Source organism: Python bivittatus, unplaced genomic scaffold (genome assembly GCF_059951505.1).
Source record: "Python bivittatus isolate LINGU-HERP-01145 unplaced genomic scaffold, Pbiv_v1 ctg000970_np1212, whole genome shotgun sequence".
NCBI classification, from domain to species: domain Eukaryota; kingdom Metazoa; phylum Chordata; class Lepidosauria; order Squamata; family Pythonidae; genus Python; species Python bivittatus.
This window is the reverse complement of record NW_028277121.1, coordinates 1,206,375-1,223,912: the sequence shown is the minus strand read 5'-3', so window position 1 is coordinate 1,223,912 and position 17,538 is coordinate 1,206,375. Positions and strand designations below refer to the sequence as shown.

The 17,538-nt window shown below is 42.0% G+C and overlaps 1 protein-coding gene across 14 annotated transcripts in view; it reads left to right on the top strand.

Annotated features, from left to right (window-relative positions):
• APBB2 (amyloid beta precursor protein binding family B member 2) overlaps positions 1-17,538 on the top strand; it is a 172,448-nt gene that overhangs the window by 83,582 nt on the left and 71,328 nt on the right. For all 14 annotated transcript variants that reach the window (XM_088131134.1, XM_088131138.1, XM_088131139.1 and 11 more), the window contains one exon: positions 1,361-2,185. In XM_088131134.1, coding sequence (XP_087987260.1) covers positions 1,361-2,185 — 825 coding nt within the window. The remainder of the gene's footprint in view (positions 1-1,360; positions 2,186-17,538) is intronic.

Genomic DNA, 17,538 nt, shown 5'->3' with positions numbered 1-17,538 from the left:
AGGCTAAGAATTGCCTAAAAATAAACAAATATTGCTGAAGAATTTGAGCCACTTCACACTAGATTGGACACCATAAGTCAGTGTTGTCCAAACTTGGCCACTTTAAGATGAGTGGACTTCAACTCCCAGAATTCCCCATCCACTCATCTTAAAGTGGCCAAGTTTGGACAACACTACCATAAGCGGTCTAGCATTTTTCCATGGTGAGCTTGTAGGAAAGATGGAGATGTATTTGAGAAGTAGAGTCAGCTTACAAGTGGGAAGCTAATTTTTGCTGCTTCCACCACCCAGCAGCCCATACCTCAGCTGGGAAGAAGGGGTCGTGTGTTTGCAGATAATGCAGTAAGCCTGCTCAGATGCATTAGAAGCTAGTTTGAGGGTTGCCTTCCTTGGGGCCACAAAGGTTGTCCCTCCCTGCAGAAATCATACAGACAAACTATGATTCATGTTGGATCTCTGGCAGTTGCCCAGTGTCTGTTTGGAAAAGTAGGTCTCACTTTTGTTGTTTTTATAGCATCGGCTTTTAAGACGCTGGCATCTCTGCTGGGTTATGCGATCATACTTAAATACGTAGGCGGCTACTAGTCTCAACTGCTTTGAAAGGGAATTATGGCCATTGTGGGAAGATGGAGTAACGCTTATTATCAGCGAAGAGTAGATAGTTGTATCTACTCATGATCAGGGATGGTATACTTCTGGATACCCGATCCCTGAGGATCAACAGCTTTAGGGCAAGCTCTTATGTCATATCTTGCTTGTGATCTTCTCAGAGGCACCTGGTTGGTGCCTGGTTTTTTGAAAGGAGTTGTTGGGCAAGATGGCCTTAATCCAGAGAGGTCTACAGGAGAGGCAGATGACAAAAGCAGCGTTGCCCCATTGCAAAGCAAGCTCGGCCCTTTTTACATACACATGGTGATGTTGCACACATGTCCCAGAGGGGCGGAGCTTGCCTTCCAGTAGTAGAAAGCTGCTTTCACAGTTTTTGACAAAAGTCTGCAGGCTCCTCGTGCTCTTCGTGGCACTAAACGTGTTGCCTGGTGTGGTATTATTTTTTGTTCTTTACCCCTGAGTTTTCCACATTTGCCTTGATTCTGTTATAATGCAGAACCGGAGGCCTGCCGTAAAGAAAAAAAGAAAGAAACCCCTAGAAGTTTGTAGCGGTGTTTTTTCTCCGCATCAGATGTATAAATACTTTAACTCTCCCACTCGGCTGCTGGGAAGATTAGCATTACCTGGTCGCAGTCAAACACCACGAAGCAGAGGTCTTCTCATTGAGCCTGTTAAGCCCTTTATCTCTATTTAGGCCTGCGCAGAAGATGAAGAATCTTCTCTCACACAGGTATTTGTGTTTCTTCCCTAGTTGATTCCGGTGTGGAAACCTTGGCAGGGTTTATGGCAAGTAACGGCACGTCAGATGTTGTGAATCGGAATGGGCCTGCCACTCCCCCCAACACCCTACACCTGCGCTCCTCCCACAACGAACTGCTGAATGCCGAAATCAAGCACACGGAAGTCAAGAATAGCACGCCTCCCAAATGCAGGAAAAAATATGCCCTGACCAACATTCAGACAGCCATGGGTCTTTCTGACCCTGCAGCCCAACCTTTGCTGGGCAGCAATTCCTCCAACATAAAGCTGGTGAAAAATGGAGAAAACCAGCTTAGAAAAGCAGCAGAGCAAGGGCAGCAGGATCCCAATAAAAACCTTGCTGCTCCTACAGTGACTGCAGGCCTAAACATAACTTCTGAGAAGTTGGAGGGGAAGGAGCTAAGCCAGCAGGATTCTTCCAGTGGTGAGATCCTGCCATCGCAACACCGAAGAACCAAGAGCTTCCTAAATTACTATGCAGATCTTGAGACATCAGCCAGGGAGGTTGATCAGAATTATGGGGACGGCCAAGTGGCCGGGGAGGAGAAATTACCTTCACAATGCAACAGCCAAGCATCTACCGTGATGGTTAACGGAGATGCCTTGCCTCGAAAGCAAAACAAGGCAGCAAGTCCCGAAGATGGACCGGTAGCAACCATCTCATCGAGTCCAGAGACCAAAAAGGATCATCCTAAAACTGGTGCCAAGACAGATTGTGCACTGCACAGGATTCAGAACCTGGCTCCAAGTGATGAAGACTCCAGCTGGACCACATTGTCTCAGGACAGCGCTTCTCTGAGTTCCCCGGATGAAACAGGTAGGGATGTTTCTCTGATATGCTTTGGGCCCGGGGGGAGGCAGGGGAGGTGCAAAATATGATGTGCCTGAATGAGTCCTTACTAAGCGTGAAGATGTGACCAATGTATGTTGGCTTCAGTATTTGAGAGGTATTGAGATTGCAAGTATTGTTCTGCCTCAGTTGTGATATTTATAGGGCAATGTTTTATTATTTGGAATTACAGTGTCTATTATTTAATTTTCTAAAATCTTCATTGATAGTGCTGAGGGAATGTCTGTGGTCAAAGAAAGTAAAACTAGTCAATTAATCACGACTCTGGCGGCATTTCTCTCTGCATCTAGATATTATGCAAATTGTTTGTAATAGAAATGTAGGTCAATGGCATTTATTTGTCTTTGTGACTGGTGGCTTTGTATTAGGTACTATGCTAATGTAAGTGAAATAGTAACAATATTCTCTAGGCAATCCCAAACCATAAATTAATAAAATACTGTAATCAAAAGCAGCAAATTGCCATTGAATATTTCTTGCTGGCAGCAGAGAAAATCAAATTTAGGTTGGCAAGAGGAAAATGATCGTAATAGGTTAAAAACAACCTTTAATTCATCTACAGTACAGTCTTAAAAGCCACGGAAGAATAAGCAGAACTTAATCTCGTATGGAAATAACCATAACAAATGTGGTTGGTGCCAACAGTGAAAAGGTTCTTCCACTGATATCCGTCTACTTAATTTCTCTTTTCCTGAAGAAGAAGTTGAGGATCAGCTCTATGTGGGAGAAGGTGATATGGAGATCGTTCAATGAAGATTGTGCCCCATTCTTACCACATTTTTACTCATAATGTTATTAATGTTTATGAGATTTAACACCTGATACATGTGCTTAGGTCTGTGTTCTAACTTGAGTTGTGCGTTATCATTGCACGGTGATTTGGGAAATAATGGAACTTACCATCTAGTGTCTAAAATATACAGCTAGGAGGTGCAGTAGGGGCTGAATTTTGCAATTTGAAGTATCTTAAATTAGGGATATAGAATGAGTGGCTCATTGTTTTGATGAAATGGAAGCAGTTGTAAGTAGAATTGTGAGCGTATTCTGATTTTCAGGCATAAGTTCTGTGGCACACAAGAAGATGGGATATTAGATGGTTTGGGAAAACTCAGAGGTTCCCAGAAATACAAAAAACAATTATTTGGATAACAAGAATCACAAAACAGTCCAAAGAAGACTGAGTAATTCAACAGGAAAAAAGAAACTGATGGGGAGGGGGGATAGAATGGGGTATGGTGGAAGGGCAAGTATGACTGGCTCGCAGGTTGGCATTCCATGCACTGCAAAATGTTTCATGTATGTTTCGGTTCTACTTTGTATTAAACCAGGAAAGGAAACCCTCTAGAAAGCGTAGCACTCAGGGGGCAAAAAGTGTTAATTGCATAGAATGTACCTTAAATGGCTCTCTCACTCTCTGCTGTGCCCCTAATAAAGAGGAGAGAGTTTAGAGCAGTGATTCTCAACCTTTTTGAAGCTGCCGCCCCCCCTAAGGAGCGGAAAATTTTTCAACGCCACCCTTTGTGAAAATCCTGTAATTTAGGGTATGGGGGGGGGGAGTTACTGAATTATAAAAGGCAAACATTTTAAGTAATTTAATTCGAACAAATCCGAACTTCAAGTACGTGGAACTGTATTGATGACACTTATTAACCGACATCATTGGCGGCTGCAAAATATGATGAGGGAAAGATAACTATTTCTCAAAATTAATAATTCACAACCATGATAAAGAACTAATAAGCGCACTTACCTAGCCGACTGGCCAAATAAACAATGAAAGTAAATCGAAACTGAGGGGAAAAAACAGAAATGAAGCGAACGAAAAGCAACTCAAGAAACACGGGTCAAATCAAACATTCATATTGAAAGGACGCTCAATGCACGCACTGCGATTAATCGCGCGGGAAAACAGCTGACGCACGCGCTGTGCTGGTTGGGATCGGAGAAGAATCGTAGTGTCGAGTTCTTCAAGGTCAGCCGACCTAGAATACAAATTCGTCTCACCGTTCTTAGAAGTGCGTGAGGGCAGCCGTCGCGTAAGTTCGTTTTATTGCTGGTACAAATGGTGTAAACCGGATAATCGATTTAATAAATTTTTTTGGGAGTTTTAAAATTAAGTTCGAATGCCAAAACATGCTCATCGCCCCTCTACTGCCCAAAACATGCCCACCGCCCCCCTACTGCCCAAAACAAGTTCACTGCCCCTCAGCATCCTCCCACCGCCCCCTGGGGGCGGTACCACCCCCGTTGAGAACCAATGGTTTAGAGCATATGGTGCTGCAGAAGAAGATGCCCCCCCCAGTTCAAGTGAATCCAAGATTACAGTAATGCTTAAATAAGAACCCAAATATTAGTTCTCATTGATGATATCTTTCCTGCTGATCTGCAAGGGAGATACTCAATACTTGTGATAAGGGCTGCTAGGGCCAGGCGCATTCACTATGAGGCTTTTCAACGAGTCTGAATGTCCCATACATTTTGGTAGGATTATATAGGTTGACCATATTAAGTGTATGTGGCCCCAAATCATACTTCTTACTGATAGTCACTATTTACAAGACACAATTGTCCATCTAACATTTGTGCAGATTCTCTGATGGCCATTTGTTATTTGCTCCTAAGATGTTACTAGCTTGCTTTTCATCATCCCAAAATCAGCTATTCTACCACCGCTGCCCCATGATGGGATTTAGGCTGACTTCCAGGTGAACTTTTTATCCTAAACGACACAACCAAGACGATTAGCTGATTTTTGTGTGGCAATTCTGGAGAATTCCCTCACCCTATATAATTACATGTCAGTTATAGAAAGTGCAATGCTTGAATGATTTGGACAAGATAATCTCTCTGAGAAGTACAGAAGCCCGCTACACAATCCTTTCTATCTTCTTGTATTGTTCAATTTCAACTGATGTGGTTTAAGTAAAATATCTGGATGCATTTCATAGGGGGGATCTGCTGATGCATCAGCCAGAGTTCACTCTTAGATCATCTCCTGACATTCTGAATTTTTTTTTAATTTATCAAATTTGTCACCACCCATCTCGTCAAGCGATTAAGTTTTTCATTTCTGTGCATTCTGTAACTATGATTGGCTACTTGGTTGAAGAGTTTCATTTGTACAGTCTTCTTTCCAGTTTGTCAATCAGAGTTGATTGCAACCTGTAGCTCTCTAGATGTTTTGAACTACAGCTTCCAGGAACTTCAGACAACATTATTGATGATCTTGAATTATAAGTTGTAAGTGCCACATAAAGAGTATTGCAGTAGTCTATCCAGGTGGTAATGAGGGCATAAGTTCCTGTAGGGAAGCCATTCTGCACCATGCAGGGCCACAGTTGGCATACTGGCCAGAGCTGACTAAAGGTCCCTCTAGCCACAGCTTCTGCCTGCTATTCAAGCAGTCATAAACGACCCATATATTGTAGGACAAATAGATGAGGATTTGCTGCTCCTTCTAGCTCCCCAGTTTGCTCTGTATTAATCCAGCTTCACTTGGTCTTTGGTGGTGGTGGGGCATATGGACACACTTCTGAACAAAGCATTGCGTTCCTTTTTGTTTTGTGACAGGCCCACAAACAGAAAAATCAGACCAGTTATGTGACTTGTGATTAAAATAATAGGAAAAAATTAGCCACCAAGACCACATTGTCTAGTTCTGCAATAGGGTGTCAGTTCTGGCCTTGTCTATATAGTTTGAAGTTCCTGTGTGGTCATCTGTTTAACTGCATATGATGAGGCAAACAAAATGGAAATTCAATTCATAGCAGATTTGTGATGCTTTCCCTTTTATCATGATCCGATCAATTCTTAAAAGCCATAAAAAGATTCTGAAGTCCCAGAAGGACGGTAGAGCAATTAAAATAGGTCACATTCACAGCCTGATGGGTCCAATTGATCCACAGATGTCACTGCAGCATTTAGACATTAACCTTGATGGAGCAGCCAGCTTGGCTTCTGGGACAAGAGGTGACTTTGCTAAACAGTTCATTTCATGTAACATGTGAACAGTCCTGAAGGCTACATTTATCTCCTTTTTCATACTCATTCACTCCATGGTTCAGATGACCCTTGATTAGCTATTAACCTGTGAATTGAACTCCAATCCAGAATAGGATGGGTTCTATTTGACTTGTGCTCCATGAGAAGTCCAGTTCATAGTGGTGGCAAGAATACTCCAAACTATGGCCCAGTCCTGAAGGTCAAACTGTTGTGCTTGAGCTAATCCAAGCATTTTCTCTGCTTATTGTGAAGATGCACGTCTCTTGTCACACGTAGACCTTTGTGGGTGAGATGATGGTTAGAGTGCAAAAAGTATTTATTTATTAGATTCCTATCCTACCTTTTGTTGGGAAGCTCAAAATGATGTATATCGTGCTCCCTCCTATTTTTCCCCACAACTACAATTCTGTTGGGTAGAATGGGCTAAGCAAAGAGGCTGGCTCAAAGTCTCCCGGTGAGCTTCTGTGGATGAGGGGGGACTAGAACATGGGTCTCCCTCCTCCTAGTCCAACATCTTCACCACCATACCACCCTAGCTGTTTCTCAGAATTCATGTTCAACAATTTCCTTTTCCATTTGTTTATTAGGTATTGTTAAAAAAAAAAGTGCCTAAAATATGGAGGCTTTGAAAGGTTTAAAGGACATCTATGAATTTGGGGTAACTGAATGAATCAAATTGATGCTTTCAGTTCCTTGAACTTCATGAAAGAAAATTCTTTTTTTTTCATTTCTTTGGGAGTTCGAGATACATGAACACATCTTGGGTGTGTGAGGAAGTGGGGTACCTTGGTCAAATGGTAACATAACATATTATTAAATATATATATATATATATATATATATATATATATACATACATACATACATACATACATACATACACATACATACATACATACAATATATTAATTAATATAAACACAAGAACAGGCACTAAGCACCAGGTCCATAGAAGCAGGGGTCTACCACACTAGACAGGACCCAAGGTGCAGATTGTGCAAAGAGGCCTCAAAGACAGTCCAACACATAGTGGCAGGGTGTAAGATGCAGGCAGGAACAGCATATACTGAATGGCACAACTAAGTAGCTGGCATTGTGTACAGGAACATCTGCACAGTGTATGGGCTAGTCCCCCCCAAGTCCAGATAGGATATTCCACAGAAGATCATGGAGAATAACAGGGCTAAGATCCAGACGGACTTCGGATCCAGACGGACAGGCAGGTACTGGCCAACCAACCACACATCGTGGTAGTAGACAAAGACCAGAAGACAGCGACGGTGATAGATATAGCAGTGCCAAGTGACAGCAACATCAGGAAGAAGGAGCATGAGAAGCTGGAGAAGTACCAGGGCCTGAAGGAGGAACTAGAGAGGATGTGGAAAGTCAAGGCCAAAGTGGTCCCAGTGGCGGTAGGAGCACTCGGGGCCGTGACTCCTAAGCTGGGGGAGGGGCTCCAGCAGATCCCAGGAACAACATCAGAGCTCTCTGTCCAGGAGAGTGCAGTGCTAAGAACATCTAAGATCCTGCGCAGAACCCTCCAACTCCCGGCCTCTAGTAGAGGACCCAAGACTGAGGAAGACACAGACCACCCATCGGGGTGAGAGGGGAATTTTATATATAATACAGATATATAAATATCTGTAGCAGTATAATCACATAATTGGGACTACATATCTGTTCAGTCGAGCCTCTTGAATTTCTTTTATCATTTTAATACTTTGAAATGGTTTTATTATTACTTTTTTCCTTATCTAATTCATTCACTGCTTTGATAACATTTTTGGAATGTTGTTACAGAACTCTTATTGATAAGCAATGAATACACCTGTTTCCCAACTTGATGATGGCAATTTCAACAAGCCATCAGCTTTTCCTAGGACCTATATTGATGTTTCTTGATCTGTGACTCCCTTGGAGGGTCCCATGTGTATCTTCTTCATGCAATGCTCTCACACATTTATGTTTCAGGTGACAGTCAAGTAATTGGGTGATTTGATGCTTTGTGTATATTGGAATTTTGAATTGTTCTATAAATAGGTCTACCTATGTATAACCTTTCGGGGCCGAAAGATATGCCCCTTTATCATGGGCCACACTTCAAAATGGTGTAAGATCAGAGAAAAAGCAGAGTTTAATTTAAATCGATGTAAATTAAGAAAGCACAGTAAATATGATTCCTCCTGTAGATCTCACCATCTGCCATATTAAATATTGCAATTCAGTGGCAACTTTGGGGGGGGGGCACCAGGGCATACCCCCAAGCTTGTGGAGGCTACATGTGGCCTCGAATCCTTGGCTGTTTACCTTAGATGAATGAGAATCATATCCAAATCAAGGCTAACTCCAACCTCACAGACAATACCACCCACAACAAACTGCAGTGATGACGAAACGATGGCATGGACGCAGCATTGTAATCATGCAAATGCCACAGTCACGTCTGATGGAAGTGCATCATTTGTAGCATTTCCATGATTACGTCATCAAGGTCATGCCGTTATTTGCACACCCATGGGTGCCATGCCACACGGTAGCCTAGTCTAGCTTGGGCGTGTTTCTCAGGATTTGCTGTATCACCCTGCCTTTCCTCCTGCCATCCTACTCTCTCTCCCCTCCCTCTCTGCTTAGCTTCTAGACCTTTTCCATGATTCAACTTCTTCTGAAAACCCCTGAGATACTCTCTGGCATTTGCCCAAGTAACTCCTACTTAGGAGGAAGAGGTGTGAGCAGATAAGGTCATAACTCAGGCCACCCTTTAAACAACCATTTTTAAAAAGCCACAGTTTTCAGGCTATGAAATAAGTCATTGAAATATGAGTGAATTTGGCCTGATAAATAGATGCTTCAGCATTTTCTTTGGAATAACGGAGAATTCCTGCCAAAATCATCTACCTGATTCATGTTCCTAAGTGGATATTTAAAAGTACAGCGAGAAGGAAAGGGTTGCTGATCCTCTCTGTGGAATTGAGTCAAACAGCTGCTTGGCTATTCTATAAATTTAAAGTGTTCCGTAAGGTTAAAACTGCTGCTGGATGATGTGAGTAGCAAGTCACCACACAAGGGAGACATACGTAAAGGAAACAGTGGGTACAAGTTCCCTGTGGAGCCGTGGACGTGGCTGATGGGAAAGATCTGGTTTCTGCTTCTCTCCGCCTCATCCAAAATACGATGTTTGTGTGGCCCTTTCACTTAGCCCCCACCCAAGAAAAGTAGTAAATTTTGATTTCTGATGGGGCAGTGATGTGTTGAGACAGAAAATGCAGTGCATTTGTGCTTCCTGTTGTACCCACACCTAAGTTATTAATAAAAGGCACTCTAAGGAATACCCAGGAATACATTCATCATTTGTTAAGTCTTGTAGAACTCCTTCCAGATAAGGAAGTTTCCTTAGTGTAAGTGCTGAGCTAAGGTGGAGATGATTGTATTATTTGCCCCAGTTTTTATATTAAAAACTCAAGAAATAGATGTATTTAAAAAAGCACCAGGGCCAAAGAAATATGACTATGACAAAATCATGCAAGAGTCCCAGGTGAAAGTGACACAACCATGCCAAAAAACAAAAAAACAATTTGGGCTCTGTGAATGATTATTTCTAATAGTCGAGAAGCAATACTGCTTAGCAAGGAGGACCAAAATAATCTACTGAGGTAGAAAATTACATATTCGAGACAACCCGGTTCAGATTTCGTAGACTAAAATCTCGTATCACCGTGATAGACTGTAAAACTGTACAACTGTTATGTGTAAAACTGAGGCATTCTTGTCTAGGACATTCTAATTTGGGGCCAGAAGGAGCCAATCTGAACATTTCAGGAGTTGTAGTTTACACATTGCTGGTTCAGCCCATTCAAAACATCATGAATTGTTTCTTCTTCCAGAAATATACAAACTTCCCCTGAAATGCTAAGATTGGCCCTTTCCAGGAGAAACAGGATGTTCTGGAGACAAACACTCTATTTTGTACATCCTTAGAAAGCTTAAATCGGAAAGTCTTGCACAGTTTATCAGATGTTCTTGACGTTGGCTTGTCATCCCTTCCGCAGTCTTTCCTTTGAGCTACTTGTCCTGGATAGTTGGTTGTTGGTTGTTAATGATGACGTTCTTGTTATTATTACCCAGTTACTAGGATCATATTAGGACATTACAGACAGCAGCGGCCTGGTCTTTGGCTTCCGTTGGCTAACAGTTCTGATGTCACAGAGGTGCTATGCAGGTTACAGCCCAAGTCTTCTGATGCCTTGCGAGTGATTTCACCCATAATCACATGCACACACACACGCACACACACATATAATTGGAAAGCAAAGGCCAAAGTGGTCCCAGTGGTGGTAGGAGCACTCAGGGCTGTGACTCCTAAGCTGGGAGAGGGGCTCCAACAGATCCCAGGAACAACATCAGAGCTCTCTGTCCAGAAGAGTGCAGAGCTAGGAACAGTCGAGATACTGTGCAGAACCCTCAAACTCCCAGGCCTTTGGTGGAGGACCCAAGATTGAGGAAGACACAGACCACCCATCGGGATGAGAGGGGATTTTTTTTTACACACACACACACACACAAATGCATGCATACATACATACACACTACCTATTATGACTTCTTAGAAAGCCGTATAGATTAGGGATGAAGTCTTCATATAGCTTCACATGGGTGTTTCACTGTCTTCAGGAGATCTACCATTTGAGCAGCACGTAGTGTGGAAGTATGGCAACTATGACATCATTGCCAAGTGGAAATTTGAAGAAATAACAGACTGTGATATTGGTAGTAGCATGCTTTGTCTATAAGTACAAAATGCAGTTTTCTTAAAATCACATTTTTATTTTTTCACCTACTTGGGTGAGGGCCTTTTTTGACAAATATACATTATCTAGAGGTCTAGTATACGAAGTAAGATTCCCATAATTAATTTTTAAAATAATATTCAGATTTTAATTTGATTTCTATTTCCGTTGTGCTTTTTTAAGTAAAAAACAAAAAACAAAAGGCAGTTTCCCAGGTCATTTTGGCTGACACAGTTCTTGGCATGCTGAAATTATTGATCAAAGCAAGGAGGAGGGACCTGGTGAAGGCAGTACTTTCCCTAATAGAACTGTTTCACTAAATCAATTGTACCATTACTGCAATGTATCTTCAGGGATTTGAAGGTTGTAGGCTTGAACAGAATTATTTTTTTTTGTTGTTTGCTTTTAGGAAGTGAATCTTTGCAATAAACTTTATCGAGCTCTTCTTTGGAGCTTTCCCTTCCTTTTCCTCCCCCCCCCCGCTTTTTTTCTTTTTTTGATATATCAAGACATTTTTATGCATGCTTAGAAACAGGAGGAAGGCTCTGGCCGTGGTTGATGGGTGAGCTGATTCAGTTATGATTTGAGCCACGCCTGTAAACTGAGACGTGTCAAAAATGTGTCACTTCGGACAGAATCAGTCAGGAAATACAAAGATCTGGCAATATGGAATTGGTTTCATAACAAATGCCCCGTATGTACACATTATTGGAATTTCTTTACAACAGTTTTGGCGACTGGCGTATTAGGGAAGGTAGGCGTTTATATTGGCTCCATGTGGCGTTTCCACTCGGCAGGCTACAGGCTATCAGATGTCCGTTCTGTCTTCCACCTCAAATTTCATTCCATCTTAGACTAATTAAGTAAATGGCATGTCCGAAGCAGAAGGATCTTGACGTACGCCCTCCCGACTTAACTGTCAGGGTGATTTGGCAGCTTTACTGAGTGGGGAAACACGAGCAAACATGAAGATGTTAGAACGTGCGCGTAGCAAGCTTAAAGGATGCCGATAGCCGATCAGCTACGACTGAACTGCCGAGGAGCATCTAGCAGATGTAAGTATGAACATTACATACGATCCTTTTCTAGTTTGTATGGACAGGCTATACTTTAGAAAAATGGCTCTAGGTTTGATTTGAGGAAGCAGTGAGAGGTTTTGGAAAAGTTGTCCTCTCCATATTGCAAGGCTAAGTAATCTGTACAATTGGGCTATTAGCAGCTTGATATTACGTACGGTCACATCAGTTATTAAGTCTGAAAACTGTCATCTACACTATGCATTTGCACACAAGTCCTAGAATCTTTTTTGCAAATGGTATGTTTTTCTTTCACGTATCACAAATCTCTTTCCTGTGCCGACTTTTCTTAAATCATGCAAACTGAGGCCGTTCTTCTCAAGTTTTTCAACTTGAAGACAGATGAAGTAACTCTGGCATATAATGGAAGATTGGTTTTGAAGTACTCAGCATTTAGTTGGTGGATCTGATTGGTTTCTGTCAAGTGGGTTTGATAAATAATCAGGAATTATTCTCATTCCATTTTATTGGGATGACAGTTGTTTCACACTGTGGATTAATCACCTGTTAAATTTATCAGCCTGGAGTAAATGTCAGTATAATCCAGTTAAGAAAAATTTGATAGATAAATCAGTTACGGATTTTTGTTCAGTTACAACTATATATATATTCACAAGAATTCATGTGTTAAAAGGTATTTATTATTAATTAGAAAATATCTCATTATTTAGGGTTGAGCAGTTGATATAATTGCACTGTGGGATATTGTTGTGCTTCAAATGAAATTTCAGAGTGTCTCCCCCAATGCAAACCTACAGATAATTGTTGAATTACATCGCCTTCGTTAATTAAATTCCAGAATAATCAACTCAACTTCCTTTGGGGGCTAAAGTACAGTCTTCCATTGTATTTCCTTCTTTGAATAACAAAGTTTTTGCTGTTGGATAAAGACTGTCTGGATAGGTTACGAACCTTGGGGTGGGTGTGATGCTTAGAGGCTTCCCGTAGGAGAACCTGTATCTGTGTAGGATTCTAGTGAACGGGCATGTGGGCAAAGCTGGGAGCTAAGGCACAGAAACCATAGCATTGTGGGGAGCATGGCAATTTGCCAAAATTAATTCTCCCTTTGGACAGAATCCTCACAGTCATGTGTATATGCATGTTACACATCGAAAACCTAATGGTCAAAACAAACAAGCATAAAAAAAAAAATCCCACAATTAATACACCTATCCAAACCCTAAAAACCCAAAATTTGTGTGTTATAAACAAGACAGAAAAGAATTGCAGGAGCGAAAAAGCCATTAAAGTGATCGTTCGTGCCCTTATCATCTCATGATTGGATTACAGTAATTTGTTTTATGTGGGACTGCCCTTGAAGACTAACCCGAATCTTCCATTGATCTAACATGCAGCAGCACACATGCTTACTCAGCAATCTTTGTGCTGCCACATTGCACCATTTTTGTGCAAGCTGCATTGGGTATCAGCAAGCTTCCATGTGCAATTCGGCATGGAATCTAATGGCTTTCTGAAGACTGGTGAAAATTTGGCTCTTTTGGAAGACCTTAACCTCCGAAGTCTTCTGAAAGAGTTACGTCTTCATTAGAGTGAAGCGTATGACTTGTTGCCAGGGTTGAGAAACACTGCTCTAGTGGCTTTGAGACCTTCAGCGGGTGATCCTTGGTATACTGAAGACATGTCAGCTTGAGAGAATGCTAGACAGACAGACAGAACCTGCTCTTTTGAGCCATGTGCCCTTGCAGTAACTTGCTGTTAAATAAACAACCCACAAAGTTTTGAATAGTGTGATGAATGATAAAGAACTGAAAAGGTAGAGATCTGGAGCATGGTGCAGAAATTCCAGTGCTTGTATGTCTTCTTTTGTATGCGTGCTTTGGGATGAAACGGTGAAGCGAAGATGCCAGCAAGATACCTTCTTTTGTAGAAGATGCAGGAAATCAATTAGCATCTTGGCAAACGAATTAAAAGTCCACCTGGGCTGACTTAAGATAACAAGCAGGGCTTCCTTTTACTCTTCTAGGAGCAAAAGGATTTATAAAGTCTTTGTGTCTTTAGAGCAAGTAATTGCCCTTGCTGAGGACTACTGTGTAAAATAGTATTAGAAAATAAAGACTTTCTTTTAAAATCAAATTCGTTTTCAGTAATAACTAAACTTGGAATTGGAGTGGATTGGGAGAGAGGGAAGTGAAGGGAGCTGGGGCGGTTCTAATGGATTTGTACATTACTGTAAAACAGTTTGAGCATTTTTGTTCATCTATCATGTACTTGGCCCTACTTCAGTTTGTCAGCAACGGTGGCCTTTAATTAGCTGAATGGATCAGGTAATAAAAATAAAAACATGGAACAAAACTTGCTTGCAAGTTTTGTCAACATTCCAACAATTCATCTCTGGAGTATTTTAACTGTTTTTTAAAATGTTCCCTTTGTTTCCTTAGACCAGAAATCAGCTAATATTTGCTATGTTCTATCGTCCTTAGTTACCTCCTTTGTTTTGAAATGAAGCTTTATTTAGCATAAAATGGGTTGTCATTTAACAGCACCCCAGTTTTGATGTTTCTGCACCTGCATTTTCACCAAGCAAGCAGATTAGACTATGGCCATACATGATCTCTAAATGCCATAATGACTTAAATTATTTTTCAAGTAATACAAAAAAGTCGGTGTAATGGTGTGAAGGTTATGGCTGTCACAGTAGAAACCCAGACTCTAGTTCCCCCTCAGCCACAGAAGCTCACTGGCTGACTTTGTTCCTCAATCTGTCTCACATGGATATTGTTATGGAGGAAGGAGTACTATATAACTTGCCTTGGGTTCCTGAATGAAAGGTAAGATATAAATTGAATGAATGAGTGAATAAATGAATGAATGCTCTTTCTAATAGGGGTACTTCAGGGATTTATTCACTTATTTAGAGCAGGTTCTGTCTGTCTGTCTAGCATTCTCTCAAGCTGACATGTCTTCAGTATACCAAGGATCACCCGCTGAAGGTCTCAAAGCCACTAGAGCAGTGTTTAGCAGTGTTTGAGACCCCCTGAAGGTCTCAAAGCCACTAGAGCCATCTATCTCACAAACATGTGACTCTGGGCGTCCAAAACAGTAGTTGTGTGTCTAGAAGGACCCCCAGATTGTGCACTGGATCTGTCTGGGGCAGTGCCACCCCATCCAGTACCAAAGATGATAAAGTCCCAGAACCAGGAAGCCCAAAATCCCAGAGCCACTCAGTCTTGCCACGGTTCAGCTGAAGCCTATTGTTCTCCAACTTACAGCCTCCAGGCACCGGGACAAGACGTCAATCACATCTCTTAGTTCACCAGGGGCAGAGATATATAACTGAGTATCATCATACTGATGATACCTCACCCCATGACAAAGGATGATCTCACCCAGTGGCTTCATGTAGATGTTAAATAGGAGCAAAGAGAATACCGAACCCTGCGGAACCCCACATTATAAGGGTTGAGGGCAGGACCTCTCCCGATTAACACCAACTGGTACCAGCCCCGCAGAAAGGAAGTCAACCAGCAAAATACTGTGCCACCAACTCCCAGCCCACCGAGCTGATCCAGAAGGATACCATGGTCAATGGTATTGAAGGCCACCAAGAGGTCAAGAAGAGCAAGGACAGATGCACTACCCCTGTCCCTCTCCAGCCAGAGGTCATCTAAAAGTGTGATCAATGCCATCTCTGTCCCATGTCCAGGCCTGAATCCTGACTGAAAGGGGTCCAGATAATCCACCTCATCCAGGACCTGCTGAAGCTGCTGTGTAACCACTTTCTCCATGACCTTCCCTAAAAAAGGGAGGTTCAATACTGGGTGAAAAATGTCCAGTATCGTAGGATCCAGTGATGGCTTCTTGAGGAGGGAACAACCCCCTCTTCTCAAAGAAGAATTAATCACTGCTAGGATCCAACCACACCATACCTCCCCCCAGGGACCCTTAACTAGCCAGGAGGGGCATGGATCTAAGGAGCAGGTGGCTGAGCTCACAATCATAAGGACCACTGTCCACTTCCTCAGGCCCAATAGGATCAAACTGTTCGCAGATAACTGGGCAACCAGTTAAGGTTGTCAAGGAGCTCAGGCAGGGAGGTTGTTACACAGCAGGGAGGCTGGTACAGAAGCAACAATCCCAGCTGATCCCTAGAACCCAACTTAAGGAACAGAGTCTCACATCTGGCAACTGGTGGAGCAGCACAAGTTCTGTACATTAGAACTGGCCTTAAGATTGTGTGATGTCATGCTGAATTAGTTACCTTACAAAAAATAGATCCATTAGGGCATATATGCAGAATATAATAATATTTTGTACTAGAAAATGGCTCTATTAATTGATGAATTTAATTTTTTTTTCTCTTAGCTTGATCGATAGTTATTTCTGATACTATCTTCGTACGTTTCATTAATTGAAAAACAACTGAGTGAACAAGCTTCAGGGTTTGCTACCTGAACAGGTTGGGGCAAAATCTGAAGTGAGCCCCAAGTTCCAGATTTGACTGGCATCCCAATGGAGAGGCGCTGTAATAATTCATCCAGATAAAATAATTCATCCAGATAATTACTTTTCATTAAAGTACTGAAGCGCACTTCATTTTCTTCCAGATGTTTGGATGCTACCTCTTAGCCTGAAGTCTGCTCAGCAAATTTCTCTGATTGCAAAACTGAAGCGGGCTGTTTAGAACTAGGTTCATTTGCTCCTTTCTTTTCTACATTGCTTGCATCTGTTTATCTTTTGAGGTTTTCTATCATACATATCAAATTGTGTGGAGAACTGCATATACCATAAAAACACACCCAGGTGGTGGAATAATGTCTGCAAAACCAGTGGAAGACAGGAGGATCCCAGGCAGCAGAAGGAGCCATGGACATGAATTGGTTCTTGGGCTGAGAGTGACTGCTCAGAGTCACCCAACAAAATTCCATGGTGGAGGGTGGACCAGAACCTGGGTCTCCCCACTCCTAGCCCAACCCCTTAACCACTCCACCACAGTGGTTCTGTAGCCCTATCAACCACAGTGGAGTTGTGCAACATAGATCAGGAGGCATAACTCAGGGTTCTCTAGCTCCACTGGTGTGGTGTCACCAAAAAGGTTGTGGCTGAAAACTTTGGGCTTAGTTCCAGGAGAGTCTGTTAGGGCAGCAATACTCTTTCCAACTAGCAAGTTCCTAACACTTGACTGTCATTCAGATTTTTTAAATAAATTCAATCTAATACAGTGCTATCTATCCAAAGGCTATTATTTCTGAAATATAGGAAATGTCCTCATCCTAATTTAGGCCTTTGGTCTATGGATATTGCTTCTACTGGGTTAGTTCAACCTAGATTTGCTGAATTATAATTTTGGAGTTGTGGGACACTAAATTGGGGAAGGCTGGTCTTTCTTCTCCACTATTATTTGGAAAAAGGATGTGCTCCTTTACTAAACTGTGGGCCTTTTAAATCACATGGATTTCAAAAAGGAATTAACCACTGGCCTCACTCTTCCCTTTCTTAC